This window comes from Dermacentor albipictus, chromosome 1 (genome assembly GCF_038994185.2).
Source record: "Dermacentor albipictus isolate Rhodes 1998 colony chromosome 1, USDA_Dalb.pri_finalv2, whole genome shotgun sequence".
NCBI classification, from domain to species: Eukaryota; Metazoa; Arthropoda; class Arachnida; order Ixodida; family Ixodidae; genus Dermacentor; species Dermacentor albipictus.
This window is the reverse complement of record NC_091821.1, coordinates 44,110,118-44,123,278: the sequence shown is the minus strand read 5'-3', so window position 1 is coordinate 44,123,278 and position 13,161 is coordinate 44,110,118. Positions and strand designations below refer to the sequence as shown.

Here is a 13,161-nt window from a genome sequence, read left to right as displayed (position 1 = left end):
CTTACATGGAGTAGAAATTCTACTCTGATCAAATGGAGTATAATAAACTCCCAACTTGGGGGTCGCTAGAGGGCAAGCATTATACTTCCACCTGAGAGTATTTCCGTTTACAGTGTATCATCCGTGGGGCTGGAGTGCACGTGAAGGCTTGGCTGGCTCCACTTAATTTGTACCGCCAATGTGAAGATATTGTCGACTTGGCACGAAACTGTACCATTAGTCACCAACTCCCAAATTAATAACAACAAATTTCTTTCTAATTTAAATTTGCTTTTTTCTACAGCTCGATAATTCGGAAAATTCTGCGGCCCTTTTCTGTGTAAGAAAAATCGACTGGCTACTGTACTTATTTGCATAAAAGGTAGAATTTCAATACAATATTTCCATATAACAAAGCAAATTGCCGATTTTATCTACTTTGTTATATTGAGGTTTAACTGTAACAGTAGTTGCAAAAGCAATATAAAGTAAGGGTATGCGGATATGTGAAATTTAGAATACAAATTGAATAGTCCGTGCTACTTGATTCACATTCGATATGAGAATTCAGTATTCAAAACTGCCACATATTTATTTCTGTTCAAACACAAGGGATAACAACACTTATTAGTGTCGCAAGGAAGAGAGACCGATGCAAGTAAGGACTTTTGCGAATGATTCTGCTGCAGGAAAGTCGTGATTGCTGTGCACAGGCACCAGTTCCTGAATGAACGCACAAGCAGACAATGTATGCCAAATATTTGCCAGTCATTCAGTAAGAACACCCCCCTTTTAGGCAGCCTATAAGTGAATTGGTCTCGTGTTAGGCAAGGCAATTCATTATTTGGTCAGCCTCACTACCTTTGCATCCCTTTAGTAGCGTGCGGTGCTGTAGTATCACACTTCTCTCCTTCAACTAGTACAACACTCTACATGTAATGCATTTACTTGCATAATGCCTGTACTTCTATATGCGGAAAATTGATGTGATATCGAGAAGCATGATAATTACGGGGTAAACATTTTCCACTAGAACATCCTAGGCGCCAATAAGAATGATAAAAAATAAAGTGGCGGAAAATCGGAGTTCTCACACCAGCCACTGTAAACTCAAACAAAATATTACTTCCAAACAGCACAAATACTTTTGTAATGAGGGCATACATTCTATATACACAAGCAGGAGCTGCAAAGACCCTTTATTTGCAGACATTAGCTGAACCTACAGTCACTAAAAAAATAAACAAACTTACTCTGGCCCAACCTATTCAGAGTCGGTGCCAACATTGAAATAGGAACAAGCAGACGACTGTCGCTGCAGCAATTTTAGAGGGTGCGATGATTACTCGAGGAAAAACAAATATAATTTTTCATGGTCAATTTGGGGACCGCAAGCATTGTGCAAGTAAACACGGTATCTAAGACAGGCTGTTCTCTTGTTTCATTACTATCACTGTCATGGCGCACCAGATAACTGGAATCAGTTGTTTTCCTTTTGCAAGCTCCTCAGTTGACCAGACATTCGTTTGCAAGTTGTATTATGTGCATTAATAAAATAAACTAGGGGTGGGCAAATATTCAAAGTTTTGAATACAAACAGAATATTGGGCACTCACTATTAGTATTCATATTCAAAAAGTATTCAGTATTTTTAAATATTGAAACTAACCAAATATTTTGCAACAGCTGGCTGTTAAAAGTCTGGTTACTGTTCTGTGTCTGTTAAACAAAATACCACGATTTATCAGAAGCGAGACAATGACAAATATTTTTGATGCAATGCATAATACAAAATTAGTAATACAAAATTAATAATACAAATTATACTCGCAGACAGCTATCTGTGGCTATGAAAGGAAAGCTATGGGGGCGGAGCCTCTGCACATGTGTTACCGCACCAAGTAGTCTGGCAGCGTTTGACAGTGCTTTTGGTTGCTTGGAACAGACGTTGAATCGACGCAGCTTCCAAGTGCGACGGTTTCGCGTTTCCTCATACATGGAATAGAAAAGCTGCAAAATACGTAAACCTTTAAACTTAGTGGTGTGTTCTGTCTTATTTAACTGTTGCTATTAAGGTGTTTCTGTTTTCTCTTTCCCAGCCTAAACCAACGTAGATTAAAAGGCGGGATTCCTTTCAGAAGTGCTCTCACTTGTGCGCTCTTTGCCTCCATAGCTTTCTCTTCATAGCCACAGAAAGTTGTCCGCAAGTATAGTAAACTTTCTTTTCGGTTCTATGAAAGAAGGCAAGCCAAGCCAAGATGATAGCCTGTGATTTTTGCTTGTAGCCTGCTGTCATTTAGTGTTTTTGGCAGCCTAGTCAAATAGTAGTTTCATCTTTTACACTACAACCAGTGCTGTATATGCCTTGCAACTGGCCCTTTTACTTGAATTTACAGCACACAAGTCTTTCAGCAGTTTTATTTTTTTCCACAGCTTCCGATTTCATTTTTTTTTTTGCAGCCATTTATTTAGTGTTGTCGGAAAGCCTCTCATACAGCAGCCATTCATTTTTAAAAAGCTTGTTTGACTCTAAAAAATGTTGCGAGGCTATTTGTGCAGGTCTTTTAACGAGACTTAGTGATATTTTGTTTAAAACTGATCTTTTATCCCTGATAATTATCTTTCTTGCACTAGTAAGTACATGCCTGGTACTTGATTATATCGAAATAAATATTCCTGTTGTAAATATATGCATCTCTGTTTGACTGTTCAATATTCGATTTGATATTGGATACTAAATAAAACCAATCTGACTGGACACAAAATTTACATTTCACTTTGTTCAGAAATGAGAAAATAGCCTATAGTATTTCAGTTTCAGTTTATTCAGGTGAGTCAGTGGTTGTAAATTCACACTGGCATATGCAGCAGAAGGTTACAGAGCGTAAAGCTCTATGGGGACCTCCTGTCCGTAAAAGAAAAGTCCGGCACATATAGGAAGCAGCATCGACTGATTTGATATTCAATAATTTTTCTTCACTATTTGCATACAATTAAATTTGGAAATTTCACTATTCCAACACCCTTAATATAAAGGAATGCAGCTGCATTTTCCCGAACCCCAATGTAACATATGAAGCTATATAGCTGGTGGCTCTATGCCTTGTAATGCTCACTAGTTCTGTGATTAGCACATGATGCTCCAGGATTTATGATAAAGCTTTACAGATGCTAATCAGTGTCATTTGTTATATATAATTACAATGCCAGTTACTGTTCACACCTTTGGTCTTCTTAGCCATCCTTAGCACATCTCTAGCTTACTCGTGTGTATGAATAGTGAATAAGTACTACACGAGAAAATACAGTTGAACCCACTCATATCAATCAATCAATCAATCAATCAATCAATCAATCAATCAATCAATCAATCATATTTTCATTCTGTCAAAGATACAGAAAGAAGGACTGTGACACAAAAAGCTGTTTGTCAGAGCAACTTGACTAGGTCACAGCTCCATAGAAAAATTCAAGTGCCAAGAAAATCCCATTGGTATGACCTATAACCGAGTTGCACAAAAAACGCAGAGAGGACAAGCTTTCAAACATTTCAATTAGACAGAAAGAAGTATAGTTGGACACACTTACAGTACTACTGGTTTCAACAATACTCGGATGTAACAATGAGCAGCCGCAGCACCGAGAACTGTTGTGTGTGTTCCATGGTAAAATAAACTGCTTACTACGATGTTTCCATGCCGCATTATTGGCTATAAAAATTAAATCTGGCTACTGGGTGTCTGCAGCAAAAAGAAGAGGGACGAAAACTCCAGAAGAAAAAAAAAAGCGAGCCGCTTCAACACACCTGCCATTGTGCCGCACACCCCACAAGGCATGCTCTTCATCATCCCTCTCCCGTCTGCCTTCGATCTCTCTGATGTCGATGAGGAGGTGGACGGAAGACAGGAGAGGGGAGCATGAGACCAGTGGTGCGATGCAATGGAGGCGTGCCATGCGGGGTAAGCGGCACAAAGGCGGGTGAGGCAAAGCGGCTCGCATCCCCCCCCACCTCTCGAGGCAATGCAATGAGGGTGTGTGCCCCGTGCGCGGTGCATGGCACATAGGCAAGTGTGGCAAAGCGACTCACTTTTTTTTTTATTTTTTCGAGTGTCTTGCAGTCTCTTTCCTTTCAGTGTACACACACATAGCCAGATTTAATTGCTACAGCCGATAATATGGCATGAGAGCATTGTAGTAAGCAGTTTATTTTACCATAGAATACATACAAATGTTGACGGTGCAGCAGCTGCTCATTGTTACATCCGACGTACTGTTGAAACCATTCTTATCAAGTGTATTCGACTGTGCATGTAATAGAGCAATTCATCACTGTTGTAGCCGCATGGAAAAGGCTTGAAAAAAGAAGACGCGGGCACCGAATGGCTCCTATCAGCGAGCACAATGAAGCTGCCCTCTTTTAATCATCAGACAGATTATATACAGTTGCTAACAAAGGTTGCCAGCCTAAAACAAGAATAAGCTGCTTCTAGCTCCTTTCTCCTAAAAAAAAAAGTAAACAATCTACACCTCGAACACAACACAGTCACATGTCACAGTCCTGGAAACGTCCAGGCTTTCTTCGGACTCTTGACGATGGTTCTCGCCCATTCGCAACAAGGAGCTGATGGCAGTAAAGGCGCATCACATCCCCCTTGGCTGGCAGCTTCTGCTGTGGATTCTGACGCACTGTATCCTGGAGTGGGCTGGGGTGTCACTGGGGCTGAAGGTATGTCCACTTGAGTTCACCCCAGAGAAGGTACTTGACCAACAGGTGCTGGTTGCCCACGTATCTGCCCGTCTTTAACAAGACACACTTTTGGTACCAGGGCCAGCTTAGACGCATTCCAACAAAGGCCATTTTGAAGACTAAATGCACCCCTAGGCAGCTGCTTGACGACTTGCAGTGGATGAGAATATGTCGATTCTCCCTTTGCATGAGCTCCTGGTTTTCTAACACGTACAACATCTCCCTCCTTAATTTTGGGCACCTTTGCACTCCTCCTGGCATCCGTGTACTCCTTTATGCAGCACCGCTTCACCTGTACATGTTCACGTAACTGTTGCATCATTGCAGAAGGCTGCACTGTGACACCTCTCGACAACATACCAACATCAAGTCGGGCCCTAGGCTGGCGCTTGTCTAGGAGCTTTGCAGGGGAAACACCCGTGGTGGTGTGTGACATAGCCCTACAAACAAGTAATCCGGGATAACCAGCTTCAGAGGTCATTGCTCCAGAACTGACACCTGAATAAAATCCTTTCATCATCATCAGCCTGGCTACGCACACTGCAGGGCAAAGGCCTCTCCCATATTTCTCCAACAACCCCGGTCATGTACTAATTGTGGCCATGCCGTTCCTGCAAACTTCTTAATCTCATCCGCCCACCTAACTTTCTGCCGTCCCCTGCTACGCTTCCCTTCCCTTGGAATCCAGTCCGTAACCCTTAATGACCATCGGTTATCTTCCCTCCTCATTACATGTCCTGCCCATGCCCATTTCTTTTTCTTGATTTCAACTAAGATGTCATTAACTCGCGTTTGTTCCCTCACCCAATCTGCTCTTTTCTTATCCCTTAACGTTACACCTATCATTCTTCTTTCCATAGCTCGTTGCGTCGTCCTCAATTTGAGTAGAACCCTTTTCGTAAGCCTCCAAGTTTCTGCCCCGTAGGTGAGTACTGGTAAGACACAGCTATTACACACTTTTCTCTTGAGGGATAATGGCAACCTGCTGTTCATGATCTGAGAATGCCTGCCAAACGCACCCCAGCCCATTCTTATTCTTCTGATTATTTCTGTCTCATGATCCGGATCCACAATCACTACCTGCCCTAAGTAGATGTATTCCCTTACGACTTCAAGTGCCTCGCTACCTATCGTAAACTGCTATTCTCTTCCGAGACTGTTAAACATTACTTTAGTTTTCTGCAGATTAATTTTTAGACCACCCTTCTGCTTTGCCTCTCCAGGTCAGTGAGCATGCATTGCAATTGGTCCCCTGAGTTACTAAGCAAGGCGGTGTCATCAGCGAATCGCAAGTTACTAAGGTATTCTCCATCAACTTTTATTCCCAATTCTACCCACTCCAGGTCGCGGAATACCTCCTATAAACACACTGTGAATAGCATTGGAGAGATCGTATCTCCCTGCCTGACGCCTTTCTTTATTGGGATTTTGTTGCTTTCTTTATGGAGGACTATAGTGGCTGTGGAGCCGCTATAGATATCTTCCAGTACTTTTACATATGGCTCGTCTACACCCTGATTCCGTAATGCCTCCATGACTGCTGAGGTTTCGACAGAATCAAATGCTTTCTCGTAATCAATGAAAGCTATATATAAGGGTTGGTTATATTCCGCACATTTCTCTGTCACCTGATTGATAGTGTGAATATGATCTATTGTTGAGTAGCCTTTACGGAATCCTGCCTGGTCCTTTGCTTGACAGAAGTCTAAGGTGTTCCTGATTCTATTTGCGATAACCTTAGTAAATAGTTTGTAGGCAACGGACAGTAAGCTGATTGGTCTATAATTTTTCAAGTCTTTGGCATCCCCTTTCTTATGGATTAGGATTATGTTAGCGTTTTTCCAAGATTCCGGTACGCTCGACGTTATGAGGCATTGCGTATACAGGTTGGCCAGTTTCTCTAGAACAATCTGCCCACCATCCTTCAACAAATCTGCTGTTACCTGATCCTCCCCAGCTGCCTTCCCCCTTTGCATATCTCCCAAGGCTTTCTTTACTTCTTCCGGCGTTACCTGTGGGATTTCGAATTCCTCTAGACTATTTTCTCTTCCATTATCGTCGTGGGTGGCACTGGTACTGTACAAATCTCTATAGAACTCCTCAGCCACTTGTACTATCTCATCCATATTAGTAATGATATTGCCGGCTTTGTCTCTTAACGCATACATCTGATTCTTGCCAATTCCTAGTTTCTTCTTCACTGTTTTTAGGCTTCCTCCGTTCCTGAGAGCATGTTCAATTCTATCCATATTATACTTCCTTATGTCAGCTGTCTTACGCTTGTTGATTAACTTCGAAAGTTCTGCCAGTTCTATTCTAGCTGTAGGGTTAGACACCTTCATACATTGGCGTTTCTTGATCAGATCTTTCGTCTCCTGCGATAGTTTACTGGTATCCTGCCTAACGGAATTACCACCGACTTCCATTGCACACTCCTTAATGATGTCCACAAGATTGTCGTTCATTGCTTCAACACTAAGGTCCTCTTCCTGAGTTAAAGCCGAATACCTGTTCTGTAGCTTGATCTGGAATTGCTCTATTTTCCCTCTTACCGCTAACTCATTGATCGGCTTCTTATGTACCAGTTTCTTCCGTTCCCTTCTCAGGTCTAGGCTAATTCGAGTTCTTACCATCCTGTGGTCACTGCAGCGCACCTTGCCGAGCACGTCCACATCTTTTATGATGCCAGGGTTAGCGCAGAGTATGAAGTCTATTTCATTTCTAGTCTCCCCGTTCGGGCCCCTCCACGTCCACTTTCGGCTATCCCGTTTGCGGAAGAAGGTATTCATTATCCTCATATTATTCTTTTCCGCAAACTCTACCAATAACTCCCCCCTGATATTCCTAGTGCCTATGCCATATTCCCCCACTGCCTTGTCTCCAGCCTGCTTTTTGCCTACCTTGGCATTAAAGTCACCCATTAGTATAGTGTATTTAGTTTTCACTCTACCCATCACCGATTCCACGTCTTCATAGAAGCTTTCGACTTCCTGGTCATCATGACTGGATGTAGGGGCGTAGACCTGTACAATCTTCATTTTGTACCTCTTATTAAGTTTCACAACAAGACCTGCCACCCTCTCGTTAATGCTATAGAATTCCTGTATGTTACCAGCTATATTCTTATTAATCAGGAATCCGACGCCTAGTTCCTTTAGGCTGTGGTTAAAACGTTTGACTAACCTATTAGCGTGGGGTAATACACTGACCAGATACAGTGCCTAATTCCCCTTTCTTCCATAAAGTTCTCGAACAGCTTGAACTTCAACTGTGGCTGTTGTCAGTCGTGAGCTCTTCTGGGTTGCCCGCTCGGCTAAAAACTGTTCTTAAAAAGTCTATCACAACTTGTGATGTAACTGTGTTTGAAAAGTGAACCTTGGGCCATTTCGTGTGTTAGTCCACCAACGCAATGATAATCTTTGGACACATTGCTTCATGGATGTTCAGTGGCCCAACAATGTCCATAGCCAACTTTTTCCTGGGCTCTCTTGGAAAGGCAACAGGATTCAGTGGAGCAACTGAAGTCATTGCAGACTTATTGGCAGACTGACATACATAGCAGCTGTGTACTGCGTTTTCCACCTGCCTGTCCCTATTTGGCCACCAGTACTTGTCTCGCAATCTTTGTTTCGTTCTTGTGATGCCAGGGTGCCCTTCATGAGCCAAGAAAACTAGATCAGCCATTAGCACTCCTGGCACAACTACTCCGTCCTTCCTTAAAACCATGCCATCAACAACCGACAGTTGTTCTTGCAAATGATGCAATCGCATCAACTTCTGTGGCAGAATTCTTTTGGTTGGTGTCACGGTGCGGCATTATTCGATTCAGCGAAGCACCGATCAACAGCCGCCAAAAGGGCCGTAGTAATAGGAACCGACGAGCAAAACGGGTATTGCCAGCCACTCGGGCAAGCGGCCGAAAGAAGTCGAAGGCAGGTTTAGAGATGATTGTCTTTTTGTCGTCGGCGCGACCGTGACGCCCCGACAGCTTTTTGTGGGAACCTCTGTGTATTCTCTGCCCCGTGCGTGCATTGAGAAGCTACGAAGGCTGGGGTGCAAATACTCCGAAGTATGGTGCGTCTAAGCGATCCTGTGTCCATGAAATACTGACAGTGTATGCGGTGCCTCTGTGCAATCTCATGTCCATGAATTGCTGTCAGTGTATGTGTGCCGACAGCACCATATGGCCGGCTACCGGCATTTCTTCAGTGTTTGTGAACGAACAACACAGGCCCACCATGGACTCAAGGGTGTGCGTGCGTGGTGCAATACGAGTACATGACCTCTAAATCACCTGTTCCCTCGCCCCTAATTAAAAGGGGTGCGGCCAAGACCTTGGGAGGACCGGGATCCAATTGGGTGAACTTGCTTGGATCGTCACCAATATCTGCCGTTCCCCACCATAGGGAACTAAAGAAAGGAGAACTAAGGAACAGAAAAGTTATTTAAATGCAGGTTTTAGATTGAGCTAGGCAGTCTACAGTCTAGAAGCTGAGCCTACGATTTGCTGAGAAGCGTCAAGGAGCTAGTGCTGTCCAGTGTTGCCTGGGCCGCCTAGCCGCGTCTGAACTGCGAGTTACTAGTTGACGTAAGAGACGGCAAACCAACGCCTGTCTGCAACAAAGCTCACGGTAGTTCCCCTCAGGTTACCTCAACCTGCTCGAGGGAAGACATCAGAACTAGACTCCCGGGCAATCGCATACACTGCAACGAGCTCGGCTTGACAGCGTTCTTCGGGAAAGCTCTGCCTTCGACTCCACGCTTTATGGACTTGCTGCTGCTGTCCAGCCATGCATATGCTATCATTTGTTATCTTTTGAACTCCGTTTAGTTGGCCACCTATAAGTGTGTTTCGTGTAATGTTAATTTCTATATTTACTGTTTAATGTTCGTTGTATTTCTTTTGTATTCATCATTGATCTAGATTAAGTGCATGTGTGTTAGTGTTCTTGTGTTTTTGTGTTTGTTTTAACCTTTAGTCGATAAATATGTTTTTTTCTGTCTTTCTCCCAACTCTGGCTCCTTCGCTGTATTTGCTTGAATACAGAACGACCAATCAGCTTGTATACCCCATCGACTTCGCGCCGATGGCGACAGGGTGGCAAGTCGTGACAGCTGGCCATCCTGTTTCGATGTATTTGGTCACCAACTGTAGTGTCTCATCTACAGCTGTTGCTGCTTGCACCTGCTCCTTGGTAATGCAAGATGAAACAAATGAAATCACTTCCTCTTCTATATCAGGTGGTGTGGCTGATACCGTAGATAATGTAGATAATGTGTCTGCCACGATATCGTTGCACCTTTTTTGACAGACAATGTTGAAGTTATAGTACAGCAACCTGGCAGACCATCTTGTGATACGCAATGGCTTCCTTCCATTGCCTCTTGATGAAAGCAGGGTCACAAGTGCATGGTGCTCAGTCCTGAGAAGAAATCATCTTCCCCAGAGGTACACATGCCAGCTTTCACAGGCAAACCAGCACGCCATTGCCTTTTGCCTCTTTCTCCTCTGCAGAGTACTGCCTTTCTGCAGCTGTAAGTGACTTGGTGCAAAACAATCAAAGCTGGCTGCTTTAAGACAGCGCCCAGGCCTGTGTCAGAAGCATCTGTTGCTACCACCACTAGAAGCTGCAGGTTGGACAGGTAGATTACTTCACATAACAAAGAGTGCTTGACCAGCTCAAAGCGCCTTTGCACATCATCATTCCAGTTTAATGCTTGCCTTGACGTAGCAGTTTCTTGAGGGGTTCTCCCACCTCAGTGTAATGTGGCACAAAACGAGAGTAATACCCCGCAAGTCCCAGGAATGAGCTAAGCGCTGTCATGTCCTTTGGCATGGGTGCGCGTTCAATAGCTTCTACCTTCGAATGAATAGGAGTAAGGCCCTCCTTGCTCACTACCTGCCCCAGGAAAGTCCACTGGTGGACGCCAAAAACACTCTTGTCATTTAGCTTCAGCCCAGAATTAGAGATGCGCTGCAGAATCTTTCCTAAGTTCTCGTCATGCTCACTGACCATGCTTCCCCACACAATGATGTCGTCAATGTAACAAAGAACTCCTTTGAATCTCTGCAGAATAGTGCACATCATCCTCTGGAAGGCTGCTGGCGCTGAGGCGAGTCCAAGACGAACCCGCTTGAATCTGAAGAGACCATCGTGTGTGATGAACGTTGTGAACTGACAACTTTTGATTGTCAGTTCCAGCTGGTGGTACGCCACTTTCAAATCCAGCTTCGAAAATCTTGTTTCTGCCAAATGGTGCAACAGTACTTCAGTGTACAGGAGTGGAAAACCATCTACAACAATTGCTTCGTTGATTTCTTGTAAATCAACACATAGGTGTATTGTACAATTTCTTTTTTGTACAACCATGATGGGGGTTATCCACTCAGCAGCGTCTACATGTTCAATGATGCCGCCTAGTTCTAGGCGCTTCAACTCCTCCGACACCCTGTTTCTAATGCAAATGGCAGCCTACATAGTTTTGCAACAACAGGTTTGCTTGACGGGTGAATCTTGATTTGATGCTCAAAACCTTTGGCCAGGCCTACTTCCTCAGAGAAGAGATGCAAAACCTTGTTGTGCAGTCTGGCTGGCAGCAGTGTCGGTGATGGTACATTGATCTGAAGACAGCTTAATGTGTCACCTTGAATTCAAAGTTGAAGGTTCAGTATGGCATCAAGTCCCAAAAGAAACATAAAACAGAACACATGTGCGTATCTGCTTGTAGATGACATCTGCAAAGAAGCAACCTCTCACTTGAATTTGCTTACGTGAGTAGTCCAATAGTGTTACATTAACAATGGTGGGTGAGCAACCGGCGAAGCACTTCAGAAAAATTTCATTGTTGAGAAGTGAGACGGAAGAGCTGGTGTCAACAAGAAAACGCTAGCTTACATTGTTAATGCTGACGTCCACGTGACTTCGCTTTCCTGACGTGTCGTTGGTGCCCAGGTTCAGAGTGGTAACCACATTTGTAGCTTCCAACGATTCTATTTTTCCACCGTTCTGATGATAGCACTTGCTTTTTGACTAGCACACTGAAGTGAAATGCCCTATCTCCTTGCATTTTTGGTACCTTGCGTTCTTGGCAAAGCAGTCTGGCGCGATGGCACAATGCACATTTAAGCCACAGCGATAGCACGCACCTTAAGCCTTAACAGCAGTTGCACATGCTGGCTTAGGAGTGACTTGGTGCACCGCTGTATCAGCACCGAACTCTTTCAGTTTGCCTTGTGTCTGCTCTGTGTGTCTGCCGATTTCAACCGCTTGACTGAGTGTCAAACTGGAGCCTTCAAAGAAAAGGTGCTCACGTAGCTGCTGCGATGATTCTCCTTCCAGAAGCTGGTCACGCACCGCCTTTTCCATTCCGTCACCGAAATTGCAGCATGCGGCAAGCTCATGTAAGGCTACGGAGTAAGCCTCGATGCCCTCCTCCGGCAGTGTGAAAACAGTGCCTCTCCATCAATTCGTTCACTGTTGTGGTGAAATGCTTGTCTAGCACTGCAAGTGCCTCTTTGAAAACATCAATGCTGTCTTCTTTGGCATCCATGCTGCTGTCTGCATTGTCTGACACCAGACTGTAGTACACTCACTGCTCCTCTAGACCAAGTGTGTTGAGCAGTATCGCTTTGCAGCGCTTTTTCGACAGCTCCTGTCTGCCGAGGGCTTCCAAGTAGTTGAGAAATGCTCGCTTCCACTGCCTCCACGGCACGCTTGCAGGGCCTGGTGTAGCAAGTAATGGTGGAGGTGAGTTGCAGTTGAACATAGTGGCTGCTGTCCTTCTTAGTTGATCCTCATCGCCATTTATGTTGTATAGCGAAGAAGGCGCTAAATGGTAAAGGTGCAAAAAAAAGAAGACACAAATGGCGAATAGTTCTTATCAACAAGCAAAATGAAACTGTCCTCTTTTGATCATCATACATCATATATACAGTTGCTAACAAAGGTTGCCAACATAAAACAAGAATAAGCTACTTCCAGCTTACCGACACAACAATCACTGTCAGCCATAAATCCACTGCAGGATGAATGCCTCTCTAAGAAATCTCCAATGACCATTATCCTGCATCAGCTACTTGCAGGATAATTCCGTCCATGCTACGCTTGCGAATTGCTAATAGCATCACACCACCTAATCCTCTGCCGTCCTCGACTACATTTCCCTTTCTTTGGCACCTGTTCTGCTACTCTAATAGACCAATGGCTATCTGTCCTGCATTTCACATAACCTACTCATGTCTCCTACATTTTTCTGTTATGTTCCTCATTGCAAGATCCTTGGCTTCCTTTCAAGTTTCTTTGTTATCCTAAGTTATCCTAGGGCACATCTCTTGAGAGGAGAGGGTACGTGAGTGCGACATTTGAGCATCAAAGCCTGTTGACAGGACAACAATTTCGTACCAAATGCGGCGCCCGGCCGTCGCGCGAGCCCCA

The 13,161-nt window shown here is 44.1% G+C and overlaps 1 protein-coding gene across 5 annotated transcripts in view; it reads right to left on the bottom strand.

Annotated features, from left to right (window-relative positions):
• Nucleotides 1-13,161, bottom strand: part of GABA-B-R1 (gamma-aminobutyric acid type B receptor subunit 1) — a 104,649-nt gene that overhangs the window by 19,464 nt on the left and 72,024 nt on the right. Inside the window, exons 17-18 of one of the 5 annotated variants that reach the window (XM_070541048.1) lie at nt 5,087-5,166; nt 4,364-5,036 (exon numbers count right to left, since the gene is read on the bottom strand). The exons of 1 other annotated variant lie outside the window; for it this stretch is intronic. In XM_070541048.1, coding sequence (XP_070397149.1) covers nt 5,104-5,166 — 63 coding nt within the window. In that variant the 3' untranslated portion in view covers nt 4,364-5,036; nt 5,087-5,103. Of the gene's footprint in view, nt 1-4,363; nt 5,167-12,306; nt 12,556-13,161 lie in introns of those variants that run through there. 3 more of the 5 variants (XM_065437674.2, XM_065437669.2, XM_065437683.2) reach the window with 3 other exon arrangements.